The sequence below is a fragment of the Elgaria multicarinata genome, chromosome 14, assembly GCF_023053635.1.
Source record: "Elgaria multicarinata webbii isolate HBS135686 ecotype San Diego chromosome 14, rElgMul1.1.pri, whole genome shotgun sequence".
In the NCBI taxonomy this organism is placed as follows: Eukaryota; Metazoa; Chordata; class Lepidosauria; order Squamata; family Anguidae; genus Elgaria; species Elgaria multicarinata.
This window is the reverse complement of record NC_086184.1, coordinates 34,314,445-34,335,031: the sequence shown is the minus strand read 5'-3', so window position 1 is coordinate 34,335,031 and position 20,587 is coordinate 34,314,445. Positions and strand designations below refer to the sequence as shown.

General features: G+C 44.3%; 1 protein-coding gene across 1 annotated transcript in view; it reads right to left on the bottom strand.

Moving 5' to 3' along the window:
- The window catches only part of HSD11B2 (hydroxysteroid 11-beta dehydrogenase 2), a 71,733-nt gene that overhangs the window by 9,862 nt on the left and 41,284 nt on the right, over positions 1 to 20,587 (bottom strand). The window contains exon 2 of the mRNA XM_063141490.1: positions 1,303 to 1,515. Coding sequence (XP_062997560.1) covers positions 1,303 to 1,515 — 213 coding nt within the window. The remainder of the gene's footprint in view (positions 1 to 1,302; positions 1,516 to 20,587) is intronic.

The following is a 20,587-nucleotide window of genomic DNA, read 5'->3' as shown; positions in this document are numbered from 1 at the left end:
GACTCTCCCACACTAGAGGCATTCAAGAGGCAGCTGGACAAGCATCTGTCAAATATGTTGTAGGGTGGATTCCTGCATTGAGCAGGGGGTTGGACTCGATGGCCTTGTAGGCCCCTTCCAACTCTACTATTCTATGATTCTATGTTTCTATGATCTATGTGCGCCTACAGCGACTGGATTAATAGATGTGGCTTAACAGCCAAACCAGTGGTGTGGTAATGGCCAGACAATGGATTAAGTCAATGGCCATGCAGTGACTGTGGATTGATGGGTATTAAACTGGCCTTAAGATCAGCCAATTGGGAGATCTCATAACATCAGGAAGGTACACCTTGAGACCCCATAATCCCCAGCGCAAAGTCTCACAGAGTGGGGTTTGCCTCCCTTTGTAGTGAGTGATGAGTATGGCTGGATAGGGACGAAATTCTCCCTTATGAGCCTGTCCGTGCTTTGAGATCTTCTGGAGAAACCCTTCTTTCAGTCCCACCATCTTCACAGGCACGCTTGGTAGGAACATGGGAGAGGGCCTTCTCGGTGGCTGCTCCAGTACTTTGGAACTCTCTTCCCGGGAAAGCTAGACTGGCTCCCTCTTTGATGGGCTTTGGAAGCAGGCTAAAACTTGGGAAGCAGGCTAAAACTTGTTTGTTCCAGCAGGCCTTTGGAAAATAATCTGGTCCTCCATCTATGTTAAGGACTTGTAAAATGTTTTAATATTGTATTTTTTTAAAAAAAAAATGTACATTTATTTTCCTAGGTTTAAAATGTATATGTTTTAAATTTTGTAAGGCCGCCTTGAGGCCCAGTATTGGGCAAAAGGTAGGATACAAATTATTATTATTAATAATAATAATAATAATAATAATAATAATAATAATTCTATCTATGGGCTACTTGGTGCTTGTAATTTGAAGTTCAATTCTCAATATGCATTTGGAGTAATCGATAGTAGAAGAGCTCTTGTTTGCAGACTCATTACTCCAACTCCTTTTGGGTCCCAGGTCTGATTGGGACTGATCACCCCACATCAGACAGATTTGGTCTTACTTGTCTGTGGTGTTGCCTTGAGACCTGGACCATTCAGACCTGGCCTTTGGCCTGAAACTTATTTGTGCTAACAACCTTGGAACTCTTGGACCCTTGAATCTTCAACAGCTAGGCTCAGACTCTGGAAATGTGACAACTGGTTACTGTCAGGCTAGAATGTTTAACTTACATAACAAAAAGCTTTGGTTGCAAAAGCAGCAAAACATATTTGTGCAGTCACTTTGAATGCTGTTCATATTGACATTGCCCTCGAATTACCTGTCCTCACTGTCTGAGCTTTGATGAAGTGCAGGACTCTCTGAATGTCCTCTGCTTTGGTCAGGTCCATTTCCAGCAGTGTTAAGTTTGGTGAGCAGCTCCGCTGAAGCTCTTCTGCGCCTGGGCTCTTCAAGTCCAGCACACTGGCATAGACTGTAAATCCCAGAGTGTCTAAGTGGTGGGCAGCCGCCTTTCCAAAGCCAGAATCGCATCCTGGAGAACAACAAAAGAAGGAAAGTTGGAAAGGATGGACAGCCAACTACCGCTTAGCTTCAGTTCTCCAACTGTAGCATGGTCGTAATATGGTATTTCCTCGAGATCTTAGTGGTCTCGATGCCCTACATGACTGTGCCCTGGAGCAGTTGGTCATGGAACCAACCAGAGCGGAGGGAACTCTGGATTTGATCCTAAGCGGTGCTGCCTAGAACTTAATGCAAGATGTGAGTGTTGTTGAACCAACTCAAAACAATGACCACAATGCTATCAGATTTAATCTGATAGATATAATACAAATTTTATATATACATAAAGTTTTTTAAAAAGAATTAGGCTTTCTTCTATAACAATGTACTATGAAGTTTTAATAATAATGTATTATGAAGTTTTAATTTTAATATCAAAAAAAGTCCAGTATAACTAAACAAACATAATTAATTGCAAATTGGAGCAAAATAAAATATGAAAACACAAAAAGTCTCTGTGCACCTTTATAAACACAAGTGAAGGCCAAAGTACAATTGAATGAATGAATGAATGTCTTCATAGAATAGCAGAGTTGGAAGGGGCCTACAAGGCCGTCGAGTCCAACCCCCTGCTCAATGCAGGAATCCACCCTAAAGCATCCCTGACAGATGGTTGTCCAGCTGCCTCTTGAATGCCTCTAGTGTGGGAGAGCCCACAACCTCCCTAGGTAGCTGATTCCATTGTCGCACTGCTCTAACAGTCAGGAAGTTTTTCCTGATGTCCAGCCGGAATCTGGCTTCCTTTAACTTGAGCCCGTTATTCCGTGTCCTGCACTCTGGGAGGATCGAGAAGAGATCCTGGCCCTCCTCTGTGTGACAACCTTTTAAGTATTTAAAGAGTGCTATCATGTCTCCCCTCAATCTTCTCTTCTCCAGGCTAAACATGCCCAGTTCTTTCAGTCTCTCTTCATAGGGCTTTGTTTCTAGACCTCTGATCATCCTGGTTGCCCTCTTCTGAACACGCTCCAGCTTGTCTGCATCCTTCTTGAATTGTGGAGCCCAGAACTGGACGCAATACTCTAGATGAGGCCTAACCAGGGCCGAATAGAGAGGAACCAGTACCTCACGTGATTTGGAAACTATACTTCTATTAATGCAGCCCAAAATAGCATTTGCCTTTCTTGCAGCCATATCGCACTGTTGGCTCATATTCAGCTTGTGATCTACAACAATTCCAAGATCTTTATTGAATAAGTCTTCTGACCATTTCAAAAAATCACATAATCATTAAGAACAAACAGACATTACTTAAAATTTATGATTTAAAATTTTAAAACAATATACAGTTGGTATATGATATATTATATATGACTAACAGTTAATAAGGCCCCTTGTATATTACAACATTTGATAAAAACTTATTAATTAATCAATTTTTTCTAATTCTTTTTTCCTTATGCTGGCTGCTTTAAGAGCGAAGAGAGCAACCCTCTGGGTCACAAAATAGTTAGAACCACGTAAGAGAAAGGACAATTTATCCTTGGCTGTCCAGTCTCTCATGCGTATTAAAAACATAATGTTCTCTACATTTTGAATATAAACAACATTCAAGTAAATAGTGGGCTAAATCTTCTATTTCAGGGTTGCCACATATACATAGTCTATCTTTCAATGGAATACCTTGGAATCTACCCTGTAACATCGTGTCCATCAACTTGAACCGAAGCCGGGTAAAGGCTACTCGATGAACCCGTTTCATATCAAAGAACAAATATTTTTCTTCTTTAAAGTGGAATTTTGTTCTGGCTAGCCATTTCATGGCCCTTGATTTTGATACTGCAGCTATATTAGTCTGACTTCTAATGTCTGAAATCCTAAGTTTAATGGCATTTCTTATGTTGGTATTAGAAATGTTAATTGCCTGCAAACTGAAGCCATAACTTGGTAACATCTTTGTAAATTTATGAAGCCGGGAAGTTTTCAAAGGTTTGGCCATCTGCTCGAGAAGACACATCTTTGGAAGTCTGGTCTCATTCATCGAAACTAGCTTAAACCAATAATTAAATAGCCGGCAATGTATTTGATCTAAGACTGCCAAGATACCAAATTCCGATCTAAGCACATATGCTGGACAGGCAAATGCAACCCCTAAAATCATACGTAAGAAACGGTTTTGGACCCTTTCTATTTCCCTACTATTAGAAAAGCCCCAGATTTCAGCCCCATAAATTTGTATCGGCAACACTTTAGCCTTGTACACATTAATAACTGGCAAAAGAGAAGCAGGATGTCTATAATTCAAGAGCCTGTTCAAGGATTTTGCACACACCGTTGCCTTTAGTTCGTTTCTTTTTAACTGCGGTGCCCATGATCCTGTGGAAGTAAAATCTAAGCCAAGATAAATAAATGAATCCACCTGGTCAATTTCATTTGAATCCAAAAACCACTTATATCGCTTCTTTTTCTTGCCAAAGATTAGCACCAAAGTACAATTATACAATGATAAATCATGAAGGGATTAAGAGACACCTAATCTAGTCAAAGTTTAGTTGTTGCTCAGAAAGGAAGTCTCTAGCTATTACATTTTACAAAATAACGTTTAAAAGTCTCTGTACACTTTTATAAGCACAGGTGCAGGCCAAAGTACAATGATATGACAGAAACATACGGCCTGTAAACAAATCATGGAAGGATTAAGAGAAACCTACATTTAAAAGTAACATAGTCAATGCTTACTTATTCATCAGAAAGGAAGTCTCTAGCTGTTAAATTCAACACAATAACTTTTCTATATTCCATGCATTACTGACATATGTAGACCTCAAATGCTTACCCGTAACAGTAACCAACAGGTGAACCGCGAGTCTAATTGTGCCTCACACTGCAATGCTAATTCTACCCCTCCAGCCCCTTGAGAAGAAACTTTGTGCACACCACCCCAGCCTGACTCAAGAAGGCTGCCCGTTGGCCTTATGACAACATCCTTCAGAGTTACCATTGGCCTCTTGGTTGCTTCTCTGACTAATGTCTTCCTTATCTGGTCACTGAGTTCTCTCTAGGCAAAGTTGCGGTTGTACCATATTCTTTCCATGTTGTAATAATGGATTTAACTGTGGTCCAAGGGATGTTCATAGTTTGGGATACACACACCCAACCCTGATTGGTGCTTCTCCAGAACTATCTCAGACTTTTTCAATATATCTCCTTGGTCTTCAGATGCTGTTTGTTTAGATATGTTCTCCATATCTAAACAAACATTTTATCTTTTTAAACATAGAGGGACAAGCCCTGCTGAAAAAGAATCAACATGGCTCCTACCAAGTGAGGTCCTGTCTCACTAATCTTTTAGAGTTCTTTGAGAGGGTCAATAAACATGTGGATAGGGATGATCCCATAGGCACTATTTACTTGGAATTCCAAAAAGCTTTTGTGGAAGTCCCTCACCAAAGCCTCCTGAGCAAATTTAGCAGTCATAGAATAAGAGAGAAGGACTTTGTATGGATTAGTAACTGGTTAAAGAAAGCAGAGAGTAGGAACAAACAGTAATTCTCCCAATGGATGGATGTAAATAGTGGGGTCCCACAGTGATCTGTTTTGGGACCAATGCTTTTCAACTTGTTCACAAATGTTCTAGAATTAGGAGTGAGCAGTGAAGTGACCAAGTGTGCTGTTGACACCAAGTTATTTGGGGTGGTTAAAATGAAAAGAGATTGGGAGGAGCTCCAAAAGGACCTCTCTAAATTGGGAGAATGGGCATTAAAATGGCAAATGTGGTTCAATGTAAGCAAGTGCAATGCAAAGTGATGCACACTGGGGCAAAAAAATCCTTGCTTCAAGTATAAACTGATGGGATTAGAACTAGCAGTTACTGACCGAGAAAAAGATCTTGGCGTTGTGGTGGACAGCTCAACGAAAAGGCCAACCCAGGCCTTAGCTAGACCTAAGGTTTATCCCGGGGTCGTCCCTGCCTGCTCCCGGGATCCCCTGTGTGTCATTTACATGAACAGGGATGATCCCAGGATAAACCTTAGGTCTAGCTAAGGCCCCAGTGTGCAGCTACTGTGAAAAAGGTAAATGCTATGTTAGCCATAATTAGGAAAGGAATTGCAAATAAAATTGCCAAGATCATACTCCCCTTATACAAATCTATGGTGAGACCACACTTAGAATACTGTCCTGGTCAGTGCACCTAAAAAAAGGATATTGTAGAGTTGTGAAAAGTATAAAAAGGCGACCAAAATTATCATGGGGCTGAAATAACTACCCTATGAGGAATGGTTACAGCAACTGAGATTGTTTAGCTTAGAAAAAATGGGGTGAGTAAGCAGGGAATATGATAGAGGTGTACAAAATTATGTATGGTGTGGAGAAAGTGATGGGGAGCCATTTTTCTTCCTCTTTCCTAGAACCTGGGTTCATCCCATGAAGTTGATTGGTATAAGATTCAGAACAGATAAAAGGTAGGACTTCTTCACACAACACAGTCTTGAACTATGGAATTTACTTCCACAAGATGTAGTGATGGCCATCAATTTGGATGGCTTTAAAGGGGGATTAGACAGTCATGGAGGAAGTTATCAATGACTGCAAGTCCTGATGGCTATGTACTACTACCTTCAGTATCAGAGGCAGTATGCCTATGTACACCAGTTGGTGAGGTACATGGGTGAGTGGTTGCTGGTTGGCCATTGTGCGAGCAGAAAGTTGGACTAGATGAACCTTATTCTGATCCAGCATGGCTGTTCTGTGTTCTTAAAGAATGCCCATCAATGGTTTCTTAGGAAACTGGAAGGAGGGACTGAGTAGGGTGCCCCAGGGCTCAGTCCTGGGCCCTGTACTCTTCAACTGTTCTTATTAATGGCATGGAGGAAGAAGTGTATGGCTGGGGGAGGGGTGTTGCTTATAATCATGAAATAACAGGTTTAAGTAACAGGAAAGCAGATTTTGACTGAATATTGCGGGAAATGCCCTAATGGTGTGAGCAGTCAGGCAATGGAACCAACTTGCTATGGAGGTGGCGGATTCTCTGTCTGGAGGAATTCAAGTGGAGACTGGAGATCCATCCGTCAGGCATGCTGTCAAGGAAACTGCAGTGAGCAGGGCTTGGACCCAATGGCGCCAATGGCACATTCAAACTCTATTATTGTGCCATGCCTGTGTGCATGAGAGGGAGAGATAGGGTGGTACCAGAGAATGATCAAACACAGAGACACTTTCTCCAATCCTAAATACATTTAGTAGGAGTCACTCTCATTCAACATTGGTGGGACTTTCTTCTGAGTAAACATGCATAGGATTGCACCGTCATTATATTTTGAAGCCTGTAAAATTAAAGAACTGCACTGGCTGCCTATTCGCTACTGGGCCAGGTTTAAGGTTCTTGATCTTGTGTACAAAGCCCTAAACAACTTGGGGAAAGGATACCTGAGACAGCGCCGCCTTCTCCCCTACCAACCTGCCCGGTCACTGAGGTCATCCGAGGGCCTGCTCCTGGTGGTTCCACATAGATCCATCCTCCGATTGGAGTCCACCAGGGGAAGAGCCTTCAGCATGGTGGCTCCCCTCCTACAGAATTCCCTGCCTCTGTAGGTCAGGCAGGCTCCAAACTTGTACTCCTTTCGACGCCTCCTGAAAACATCTTTATTCCAGGAACCCTTTCCTTAATGTGCAGCCTTGAGTCTCTGTATTTGCTTCTTTTAAAATTTGTTTTAAATGTTTTATTCTGTTTTTATTTTATTTTTATCTTGTACACCGCTCCAAAATTTTTCCTTGGGGAGCGCTATATAAATATTCTAAATAAATAAATAAATAAATAAATAAATAAATAAATAAAGTACTTGCAAAGCCCTGTCAATGGAAAACATTAAAATAATTCTGGTAATATTGATGTTAAATACAATTCCAGTGATACAAAACAAAACTATAGCATCTAAGAAAAAGAAGCCTCAACAGGTACCTTCTAAAGTACCTTACTAGGTAACTTAGATTCCATTGAGGAATACCAGAAGGAACTACACCAGCAGTTAAAGGAATTTCCTACAGACCTACAGGTCCAAATCTACATGAGCACACCTCAAGATCCTTAACCGGGCATTTTCTCTCCACTACACAAAATACTCAAACCAAGCAACCCAGAGAACACCAGTGTTGGTATTGGCACTGTCACTGTTGTGGTGTTTGGCTACATGGACTCCATTCCAAGGACAGCCGGTGCCTGCAGGAGGAAGGGAACATCTGCACCATCCAGGGAGGAGGAGAACTGTCTGTTGCTACCTGCCTGCTTGCTGTTGCTGCTCTTTTCTGAGGGTCTTAAGCTATGTGCCTGGGAGGAGGGACACAGAGCCAAGTGGGGGGATCTGAATGGCTCCCAATTAGTGAAGTGTATAGGGAGATATGGTGTTGTGAGGAGGACTTAACAGGTAAGGGGACCATGGCCCAGACAGTTAATGGCTGTGCCATGTTCCGGTCCTCCCCTCACCCACAGGTTTGTTGTTGCCCTATCAACCAGCCCTCAGGCCTCTGGATGCTGCTTTTAAATGCCTGATGGGTGCATAATAAGACCTCCCTCCTCCATGACTTAATTGTGGATGAGGCAGACAATCTGGCATGTATGACCGAGACCTGGGTGGGTGAGCAAGGAGGAGTTAGTCTCTCCCAGCTATGTCCACCAGGGTACTTGGTTCAGCATCAGGGTAGACCTGAGGGCCGGGGAGGGGGGTTGCTGTGGTCTATAGGAATTCCATCTCCCTCTGCAGGCTCCCTGTCCATGTGACTACTGGTCTAGAGTGTTTGCACTTCGTGCTAGGTCAGTGGGACAGATTAGGGATTGCTGGTGTGCCGCCCACCCTGCTGCTCAACAGACTCCCTAGGTGAGCTGACGGAGGTGGTCTCGGCTGCACTGCTGTGATCCCCCAGACTGTTGGTTCTGGGGGATGTCAACATTCATGCCGAGGGAGCCTTATCTGGGGCAGCTCAGGATTTCATGGTCTCCATGACAACCATGGGACTGTCCCAACATGCCATTGGCCCAACACATGTAGCAGGGCATACTCTAGACCTGGTTTTCACAACTGGACATGGAGATGGTGATCTGGAAGTGGGGGACTTTACATCTGTCATGGTCAGATCACTGCCTGCTGAGGTTTAGACTTACAGCATCTTTTCCCCTCAGCAAGGGTGGAAGACCTATTAAGATGGTCTGCCCCCAGAGATTAATGGATCAAGATGGTTTCCAAAGAGCTCTGGGGAGTTTTCCGGCTGATAGGGCTGGCACCCCTGTCGAAACCCTGGTTGATCTGTGGAATGCAGAAATGACCTGGACGGTTGACACGATTGCTCCTGAGCAGAACTCCTACAGCTCCATGGAATACCCCAGAGTTGAGAGCAATGAAACAAACTAGGAGATGGCTTGAGGGCACTTGAGATGGATGCAACCAAACACTGGTAAGTGCCTATAGTAAGGTATATTCAGGGGCAGTGAGGGCAGCAAAAAAAAAACAAAAAAAAAAACCTTGCTGTCACTTTCAAATCATCTATCTGCCGCCCAGCGGAGCTTTTCAAAGTTGTCCGGGGGCTTCTACATGCTGGCCCCAAGGACATGGTAGAACCCTCTGAGGCCCTCTGTAATGAATTTGCTAGGCACTTCTAGAATAAAATCTTTGGCATCTGCCAGGACTTGGTCTCCACTGTTATAGCAGGAGAATCTAGTGAGGTGTCCAGAACACAGCCTTGTCCAGTTTTCTTGGATGAGTTTCAGTTGGTACAGCTTGAGGATGTTGACAAGGTGCTTGGACAGGTTCATGCAACCACCTCTGTATTGGATCCTTGCCCCTTTTGGCTAATTAAAGCTAGCAGGAATGGAACAGTCAGCTGGGCCAAGGAAGTGATTAATGCTTCTCTGCGAGAGGAGTGGTCCCAGGCTGTCTGAAAGAGGCACTCCTGAAGAAATCTTCCCTGGACTGGAAAATCTTAATAACTACAGGCCGGTGGCAAATGTTCCATTCCTGGGCAAGGTCCTTGAGCAGGTGGTGGCGGGCCAGCTCCAGACACTCTTGGATGAGACTGATTATCTGGATCCATTTCAGTCAGGTTTCAGGCCTGGTTTTGGCATGGAAACAGCCTTGGTCGCCCTGTATGATGACCTATGTCGAGAGAAAGTCAGGGGGAGTGTGACTCTCTGTTGATTCGCCTTGATCTCTCAGCGGCTTTCGATACCATCGACCATGGTATCTTTCTGGAGCGTCTGGCTGAGTTGGGAGTGGGAGGTACTGTATTACAGTGGTTCCGCTCCTACCTGGCTGGCCGGCTCCAGAAGGTGGTACTGGGGGAACATTGCTCGGCTCTGTGATTCTCCAGTATGGGGTTCCGCAGGGGTCAGTTTTGTCCCCCATGCTGCTTAACATTTACATGAAACCATTGGGTGCAGTCATTTGGAGGTTTGGAGTGCGTTGTCATCAGTACGCTGATGACACACAGCTCTACTTCTCCTTTTCATCTTCATCAGGTGAGGCTGTGGATGTGCTGAACCAGTGCTTGGCTGCGGCAATGGACTGGATGAGGGCTAATAAACTGAAACTCAATCCAGACAAGACTGAGATGCTGTTAGTGGGTGGTTCTTCTTATCTATTATTTTATTTTTACTTATTACATTTTTATACCGCCCAATAGCCGAAGCTCTCTGGGCGGTTCACAAAAATTAAAACCATAATAAAACAACCAACAGGTTAAAAACACAAATACAAAATACAGTATAAAAACCACAACCAGGATAAAACCACATAGCAAAAATTGATATAAGATTAAAATACAGAGTTAGAACAGTAAAATTAAAATTTAAGTTAAAATTAAGTGTTAAAATACTGAGAGAATAAAAAGGTCTTCAGCTGACCGGACAGTGGGTGTTCAACCTGTTCTGGATGGGGTTGCACTACCCCTGAAGGAGCAGGTTCGTAGCTTGTGGGTTCTTCTAGAAGGCACAGAGTGCCTTCTACCAGCTTCGGTTGGTGGCCCAGCTACGCCCCTACCTGGACAGGGATAACCTAGCTTCAGTTGTAATAATGAACTGGTAACCTCCAAATTAGATTACTGCAATGCGCTCCACATGGGGCAGCCTTTGAAGATGGTTCAGAAGTTGCAGCTTGTGCAAAATGCAGAGGCCAGATTGATAACCAGAACCAGACGATTGGAGCATATAAGACTGACTCTGGCCCACTTGTATTGGCTGCCTGTATGTTTCCGAGCCCAATTCAAGGTGCTGGTTTTACACAACTTGGGACCACAATACCTGATGGAACGCCTCTCCTGACATGAACCTACCCGTACACTACGCTCAACATATAAGGTCCTCCTCTGGGTGCCTACCCCGAGGAAAGCTCGAAGAGTGGCAACAAGGGAGAGGGACTTTTCAGTGGTGGCCCCTCAACTATGGAATGATCTCCCTGATGAGGCTCGCCTGGTGCCAACATTATCTTTTTGGTGCCAGGTCAAGACTTTTCTCCTCTCCCAGGCATTTAACAGCATATGCTGAGTTTTTTTAACTGAACCCAGAATAGTTTTTAAAATGGATATTATCTGTTCTTTGTATGTATTTTATGGTTTTAAATTTTGTAAATTTCTTTTGAATGTTCCCTGTTTTTAACTTTTGTAAACCACACAGAGAGCTTTGGCTATGGGGCAGTATATAAATGTATTATTATTATTATTATTATTATTATTATTATTATTATTATTATTATTATTATTATTATTTTTCTCTGACCATTTGCCACCAATACCACAAACTGCATAGGGGACACCACAGACATCCTTAGGAAACTACAATACATTGACAATCTCCCAGAAAACACCTACTTCAGCTACTATGGATGTTGTGGCCCTTTACATCATCATCCACCACAAAGACAGTCTCCAAGACATCAGAAATATTATTGTCACACAGCTCATCTTGCCACTAAACTCTGCCACTTTGTACTCACCCACCATTAGAGCATAAGAAGAAGGCCCCTGCTGGATGGAACCATGGTTCCATCCAGCCCAGCATTCTCTACACACAGTGGCCAAGCAGCTGCCCATGGAAAACCCACAAGCAAGACATAAGTGCAACAGCACCCTCCCACCCATGTTCCCCAGCAACTGGTGTGCATAGACATACTGCACATAGCCATCAGCACTAGGGACTAGTAGCCTTTGAACCCCTTTCCTTCTTGAATTTGTACCATTATATTTGCTTTGGAGAGAACATCTATCTAAAGATCGATGACACTGCCATGGGCACTTGAATGGCCCCATAGTATGCCAACGTCATCATGGCTGATTTGGAACAGCACTTCATTTATTTGATTTGTTCCCTCAGGTTAGCTGCAGTCTAAAGTTGGGATAAGCCAAGAAGTCAAACATCTTAGTACTCTCTGACTTTCCTAAGTGCTTCTGATTAGACCACCAGTAAATAAGTGAATCCTGGCCCTCCTCTGTCTGACAACCTTTCAAGTATTTGAAGAGTGCTATCATCTCCCCTCAGCCTTCTCTTCTCAAGGTGAAACATGCCAAGTTCTTTCAGTCTCTCCTCAAAGGGCTTTGTTTCCAGACCCTTGATCATCCTCGTTGCTCTCCTCTGAACACACTCCAGCTTGTCTGCATCCTTCTTGAAGTCTGACACCTTCAACTTTCACCAAGATGGCCAGACGACATTAAAAGAGAGAATTAAAGCAAGCATCCAGATCCCAGCCCACCTTCAGCAATTTCCAGTCCAACTCAGTCCCTCCCTTTGATATCATTAATCTTGGAAGTCTAATTGTTGAACGCTTCAATTTGAGCAGATATTTTTGTGAACCACCCAGAGAACTTCGGCTATTGGGTGGTATAAAAATGTAATAAATAAAATAAATAATAAATATCTCAAATGAGGCCAGGATCTCTTCTCAATCATCCCAGAGTGCAGGACACAGAATAACAGGCTGAAGTTACAGGAAGCCAGATTCTGGCTGGACATCAGGAAAAACTTCCTGACTGTTAGAGCAGTATGACAATGGAACCAGTTACCTAGGGAGGTTGTGGGCTCTCCCACACTAGAGACATTCAAGAGGCAGCTGGACAACCATCTGTCAGGTATGCTTTAGGGTGGATTCCCGCATTGAGCAGGCATTGAGTCCAAACTCGATGGCTTTATAGGCCCCTTCCAACTCTACTATTCTATGATTCTGTGAGGCTTTCCCCCCTTTTGCTCTGAGTTCTCAGACCTGTCTCTTTTCCTCCCATTCATTTCAGAGTTGGTCCCAGTGATGTCACATCAGAGTCAGTTCTGGTTGAAGAATCTTCTGGGTTTATCTTTTATTATAAATTTCTAATTTCTGGGGAAAAAGAATTTTCACTAAATATTTTGTTCCAGATTCTGATTAATTTCAGAAAGACAAATATAATTTAAAATTTCAAGAGACAAGAGTGGAATCCTCTTCTTACTATCTGTACCAGTAAATCACATTATTTAACATTCTAATGGGTGTCAATGTATGACACATGCCTTTTGATGACCATATGGTGGTGCTACTGTCCAGATTACAATGCCTTTCTGTGCCCTGAGTACTAGGGCTGTGCAAAACCCTCTGACTCACCTTGGAGGCCATTTTGGAGCTCTGAAATGGCCTCCAAGGTGAGTCAGAGGGTTTTGCCTGATCTGACTCAGGGTGCTTCAGGGCTTGGCCACCTTGCTTCGGTACCAAAGCAAGATTCCCCACCCCCAAAGCGGGTCAACCTTGTGGGTTCCTGAGTGCCCACTGTGCATTGGGCACCCCAGGAAAGCTGGGTGCAAGGCTGACTGGGAGTCTATTGGACTCCCTGCTCCCTCCTTCCTTCCCTCCCTAACTTCTGAGCTGGCACCGCCAGGACTTACCTTGCTTTAAAGGTAAGATCATGGGAGTTCTCTTTTAATAGATCTATGGTCACAAATCTGGTGAAATGGCCTTTTACAGGCGCCGTAATTTTCAGCCAAAGCTCTATTAAAAATAGTGATCTTACCTTTAAAGTGCAACTTGGCTTTCAGGGAGAAGGACGTACAGCAAGGTGAGTTCCGGCAGCAGTGGCAGGTGAGAGAAAGGAGGGTGTGGAGGGAAAGGGAGGTGAGTCTGTGGAATGCAATGGACTCACATGAACTCATGGTCCATCTTGCGCCAGCCTTCTCACGTGGGCGAGTGGGCCACCACCATCTCAAAGCAGTCCAAAGCAGCCCTTGGGGTGTCTCAGGCTGACTGGTACCACAGACATCCTTAGGAAACTACAATACATTGACAATCTCCCAGAAAACACCTACTTCAGCTACTATGGATGTTGTGGCCCTTTACATCATCATCCACCACAAAGACAGTCTCCAAGACATCAGAAATATTATTGTCACACAGCTCATCTTGCCACTAAACTCTGCCACTTTGTACTCACCCACCATTAGAGCATAAGAAGAAGGCCCCTGCTGGATGGAACCATGGTTCCATCCAGCCCAGCATTCTCTACACACAGTGGCCAAGCAGCTGCCCATGGAAAACCCACAAGCAAGACATAAGTGCAACAGCACCCTCCCACCCATGTTCCCCAGCAACTGGTGTGCATAGACATACTGCACATAGCCATCAGCACTAGGGACTAGTAGCCTTTGAACCCCTTTCCTTCTTGAATTTGTACCATTATATTTGCTTTGGAGAGAACATCTATCTAAAGATCGATGACACTGCCATGGGCACTTGAATGGCCCCATAGTATGCCAACGTCATCATGGCTGATTTGGAACAGCACTTCATTTATTTGATTTGTTCCCTCAGGTTAGCTGCAGTCTAAAGTTGGGATAAGCCAAGAAGTCAAACATCTTAGTACTCTCTGACTTTCCTAAGTGCTTCTGATTAGACCACCAGTAAATAAGTGAATCCTGGCCCTCCTCTGTCTGACAACCTTTCAAGTATTTGAAGAGTGCTATCATCTCCCCTCAGCCTTCTCTTCTCAAGGTGAAACATGCCAAGTTCTTTCAGTCTCTCCTCAAAGGGCTTTGTTTCTAGACCTCTGATCATCCTGGTTGCCCTCTTCTGAACACGCTCCAGCTTGTCTGCATCCTTCTTGAATTGTGGAGCCCAGAACTGGACGCAATACTCTAGATGAGGCCTAACCAGGGCCGAATAGAGAGGAACCAGTACCTCACGTGATTTGGAAACTATACTTCTATTAATGCAGCCCAAAATAGCATTTGCCTTTCTTGCAGCCATATCGCACTGTTGGCTCATATTCAGCTTGTGATCTACAACAATTCCAAGATCTTTATTGAATAAGTCTTCTGACCATTTCAAAAAATCACATAATCATTAAGAACAAACAGACATTACTTAAAATTTATGATTTAAAATTTTAAAACAATATACAGTTGGTATATGATATATTATATATGACTAACAGTTAATAAGGCCCCTTGTATATTACAACATTTGATAAAAACTTATTAATTAATCAATTTTTTCTAATTCTTTTTTCCTTATGCTGGCTGCTTTAAGAGCGAAGAGAGCAACCCTCTGGGTCACAAAATAGTTAGAACCACGTAAGAGAAAGGACAATTTATCCTTGGCTGTCCAGTCTCTCATGCGTATTAAAAACATAATGTTCTCTACATTTTGAATATAAACAACATTCAAGTAAATAGTGGGCTAAATCTTCTATTTCAGGGTTGCCACATATACATAGTCTATCTTTCAATGGAATACCTTGGAATCTACCCTGTAACATCGTGTCCATCAACTTGAACCGAAGCCGGGTAAAGGCTACTCGATGAACCCGTTTCATATCAAAGAACAAATATTTTTCTTCTTTAAAGTGGAATTTTGTTCTGGCTAGCCATTTCATGGCCCTTGATTTTGATACTGCAGCTATATTAGTCTGACTTCTAATGTCTGAAATCCTAAGTTTAATGGCATTTCTTATGTTGGTATTAGAAATGTTAATTGCCTGCAAACTGAAGCCATAACTTGGTAACATCTTTGTAAATTTATGAAGCCGGGAAGTTTTCAAAGGTTTGGCCATCTGCTCGAGAAGACACATCTTTGGAAGTCTGGTCTCATTCATCGAAACTAGCTTAAACCAATAATTAAATAGCCGGCAATGTATTTGACTGCCAAGATACCAAATTCCGATCTAAGTCCAAAGCAGCCCTTGGGGTGTCTCAGGCTGACTGGTACCACCTTGAATTCAGGCTGAGGCAGACCAAATTGGCCTGACTCAACTCAGATTCAGCCTTCCAGAGTAAGAGTAAAATCCAACATAAGTCCTACTTAGAGTAGACCCATTGTAATGCAAGGGTCTTAAGTATGTCACAACTAACTTAAATCCCATGAATTTCTCTGCTCTAAGTAGGGCTCAGGTTGGATTTTACCCACAGCCCCCACTTTGGAATCCCAGCCACACTGTAGTCCTCTTGTGTCTTTCATCCAAGTTCTGTTATGTGTCCCTTGTTGCTCTGACGCTTCCCAATCAAGGTTATTGGCTACACAAGTTTTATTTATTTATTCCTTCCTTCATTTCTTGCATGCCTATACCACCCAACAAAGCTCTCTGGGTAATTCACAACAGACCCATCCCCACCTCGACTCCAGCAGCTTCCTGTGCCTCCCTAATCTCGCTTGCTCTGCTGAGGTGTTGGCAAGCAACTCCACCTGCAACCTGTGGACGTGACTCTGGCTTTGCAATTCATTGAGCTGCTGTTTATGTACCTTGCAAATGAGAAACGAAATGCCTGCTTATCTCGCAACCCATCACACAAAAGGCACAGCTCTGAAAATAGCCTCTCCCAACCTGCCCTGTGTTACTGCTCCATTAACTTTGCCAGTTTGAGGCTGTTGGAGCCAGCGCAGCTTCTGCAACAGCCAGACTCACCCTCCAAGGATCATACAGCCTGGCAGCTGCAGGCAAAGCTGCCGGGATCCCAGCACAGGTCAGAGCAGGTTCAAGCTGCCAGCCAGCAGGGCTCCTCCCTGTTCCTCATCTCTCCCATGGCTGTTCACGGTTGCCGTTGATAGGCCAGTCATGACCCGCGTGCAAACTTCATGCACATGTACAGCAGCATGTTGGCCTCCATGAGCCATAAGTGCCCCCACAGCCACAGAAGCCCTGGGCTAATGAATCTAGAATGAAGCATTTCCCTCAATTTCCCCTTGTGCATCCTGTGTTATTTCACAGTGGGCAAACTGTGATATTTTTCCTGGTCATGCAATCAAACCACCAGTGCTTGCTCATATACTTCTTAATGAAACGCTTGGTGTGGGCAGATGTGTGTGTGTGGGGGGGGGGGTTGGTTGGTTATGCTGACGTAGTCAGTGGCAATGACGGCGTGGGTGTGTCAGTGGCGATGTCAGTGTCAGCGGCGATGATGGCAAGGGCGTGTCAGTGGCTTGCCGTGCCTCTGCACACTTCTGCCTCGTCGTCATTTTGTTGGTAGTTCCATTAGCGCAGCAGAGCAGCATTACGCTGTTACAGTGAGACAGATTGTTGCTGCTCCAGCTGCCCACCAGGGTTGTGAGGTGTCCTAGCGGCAAAGTATTGAATAGTGATGTCTATTCATTCCTCTCTATGTGTGTGTTTTTTGTTAATGTCTCAAATACAGGAATGTGAAAGGTTTACAGATTACGAGATTAACATCTGTTAACATGATCATTTATCTGCAGCCAAAAATGGGCACATGATTAAATAATGAAATTAGACTAATAATGAGTTCATAAATTAGATAGAGTTTGGGGGCTGCTATAATCCAACTAGTTTTCCATTTAAAAATGTACTAAATTCAGAGAGTTTGAGAGGTTATGTAGGGTCACAGTCCTTTTCAACAAGTGACACAAGTTGGTCTCCCCCCTCTCCCGTTTATTAAAAACAGCAACACCCAACTTCCATAGTTTCTTCCTCCTCATCTTTATGCGTATTTGGGCCAATCACAATCCAGTGACCATTAAACTGTAAGGGGAGGGTACTATGGAGTACACAGCACAAAGACACCCCAGGTGCATAGAATGGTTTGCCTTGCAACAGTGGTGATGTTTACAAGACACTCAACCTCTGTGCGAAAAGATAAAAAGCAGGATGTTGCAAGATAAAGCCAGTCAGTGTACAGAAGCTGTGGTGGAACAGGAAGTAGAAAAAGTGGAACAATGTTTGGAATAAAGTGGTTGTATGGCCAAGGTCAAGTATGCACAATGGCGGGCCTTTCATGTCCTTCTTTGTAGTATCTGCACAGGGTGAGAATAAATAGTTAACCAAGGCATTGCAGAAACTGTGGGCTTTGAGTTGGGGGAAGGGCATGCCATGTAGGTGTTCTGAGAGGAAGGGAGAATGGGTGCATCACCTAAGTGAGTGGGAGACCTTCAGTAGCTGCTTGGGGGGCGGTTGGAGTTGGAGAAGGCCAGGAGCAGACAGTCTGTCCATCTGTCACCACCATACCTCCAAGACTCTGAAATCTGGACAGCTGAAATTTGGCATGCAAACTAAGGGGACCCTTGTGGTGCACCTTGGGGTTATTTTGTTTTTGAAGTGTATACATTAATTTAAACGTGTCCATGTGGTTGAAGCCTGCAGTACCTCCTTCAGCTACTAGGGCAGCACATGAGTTTGCCCCACCCAAGCAGGGGAATGGAGTCAGCTATGGGGTGCACCGTGGTGGGGGCCATGCCTGGGTTTACTGACAGGCACAGCTTCACTCCGACAAGCACAATGTCTCTCTCTGACAACAGCTTTGCTGTATTCTTCCAACTCTTCCAACTCAGCAGTATGGGAATAGAAGGGCACAGAGATGCAAGAAAGGGCATGGCCACAGAAGTCTTGGAAAATAAGGGGGCCAGGAGCTTGCATGGGATTTGGATGTGGACAGAAAACCACAGAGTGAGCAGGGTGGTTAAAGAGGGGACATCATATGGTCTGAATGATTAAAGGGGTGAATGTTTCTGGCAGTCTAGTCCTGGAGAGAGGCAAGAGGAGTGGCAAAGATTGGTTAGAGAGGAGAAAGCCGCAGCACAAGCAGAGACACAGCAAAGCAGCTGAGGGCCTCCTTGACCTCTGGAAGGGCCTTTCCGTGTGGCAAATGTGGGGGGACTGCATGTTCAGAGACCAAATGGAGGGAAAGCGCCATTTGAATATGCAGAGAAGTCCTGGACTGCCGAGAGAGAGAGAGAGAGAGAGAGAGTCATCAGATGGGGGCAAATCACGTTTCTTTACCATTGCTTCTCCACACTTCCTCATTTGTCTCATTCCTCCAGGAGGGGAAAGAGGAAGTAAACAAAGTCCATGTGGCTCATTCAGAGGCTGTTTTTATCACGCCACTTTTCCTGCACACAGCAGGAGATTGTGGCACATTCCTTTTTTTTAAAAAAATCAGAATAGAAGGTCTATTTGGCAACAGAAAAATGAGCAGAAGGAGCAGGAAGTGTGCAGGAAGTGGTCGTCATCATACTCTAAAGGACATGCACATATCCGTAAGTGGGCTGTAGCAAGCACTCATCTGATGAACCTCAGAGAGAGAGAAAGGAAAGAAGGAAATGAAAATAAACACTCCCAGCCACAGCCAGGTGCAACTTTATTTATTTATTTATTTATTTATTTATTTATTGCATTTCTATACTGCCCAATAGCCGAAGCTATAAACCATTAACAGAAAGAGCCAGAGAAGGAAGGATATATGCTCTGCAGGCAGCTCACATACAGAGACCCATATGCGCATGCTCATCACCGCCCCAAGAGCAACGGGCACTGCCATGGCTCTTTGGCACAGCGTTTCCATCTGGACTGTTAAATCAGCTTGACCCTTTAAGCTAACTCTCTTTTTTACTGACTTTTCTTAAGCTCTACTTAAGAGCTTGGGAAAGGCTTAAGAATTATGGGACAAACAATTGTACAAGCACATTTTATACACTGGTGCAATAGCCAAGAGCTTAGGCTACTGGGCAGCATAGAAATGTAATAAACAAACAAATATTTACTAAAATTTACCTGGGAACTTTGTTGTGGGGTGGCATACAAATGCCATAAGCAAACAAATCTAGCATGTGAAAATCAGCCATGGAGTGGGGAGGAAAGAATGTGGCATTAACCAGAGGCTGGGAGACAACTTTAGCTACCCTCCCTCTGCTTGCTAGTGAACAAAAAAGCACCCAAACACCCCCCCCCACGGAAAATAAAGATAAGAGTAAATTAAATCTGGGAGGAAAAGCCGCTGGGGGAGGTTATCCGGAGATGTGGACTGAGGTGTCATCAATATGCGGATGATACCCAGCTCTACCTTTCCTTTTCTTCTCCTAATTCCTTTCTCACCATATCTGTTCCCCATGGCTCGCTCCAAGCTCATCTCTCCCAACCTAATTCCTATTCGGTGTCTCCCCCCCTCACAGCTGCCTTTCTCGTGCTCCTTATGGAACTGTCGCTCTATTGCTTCCAAGGCCCCTGTCATCCAGGACTTGTTCTTCTCTAGATCTCTCCACCTCCTTGCTCTTACTGAAACCTGGCTTCCTGCCCATGACACCGCCATCTCTGCTGCCCTCTCTCTTGGAGGACTCTCTTTCTCTCACTCGAGTCGCCCAGAGGGTCGAGGTGGTGGTGTGGGTCTTTTATTATCGAGTTTGTGCCAGTTCCAGCCTCTTCCCATTCCACCTTCACACTGTTTCTCCTCCTTTGAGGCACATGTGGTGAGACTCTTCACTCCGCTGCGACTGCAGGTTGCAGTTCTCTACCGCCCCCCTGGCTCATCCTCTAAATTTCTCTCTGATCTCGACTCGTGGCTGTCCTTTCTCCTCTCTGACAACTCTCCTACTCTGATTTTAGGTGACTTCAATATCCATGTAGATGACCCTCACGATGCTGCAGCTCTACGATTTCGCTCCTTATCTTCCTCTTACGATCTTAAGCTCTGGTCTGAAGCACCCACACATTCCCTTGGACGCTGTCTGGATCTTGTCCTCACTCGGAACTGCTCTGTCCTGGACTTTTCTATCGCTGACTTTCCTCTGTCAGATCATCATCTAGTCTCTTTCAATATTACTCACAATCCCCCTCCTTCACGTCCCGCTTCTCGCCCTTGTCGTGACCTGCATTCTATCAACTACGAGGCT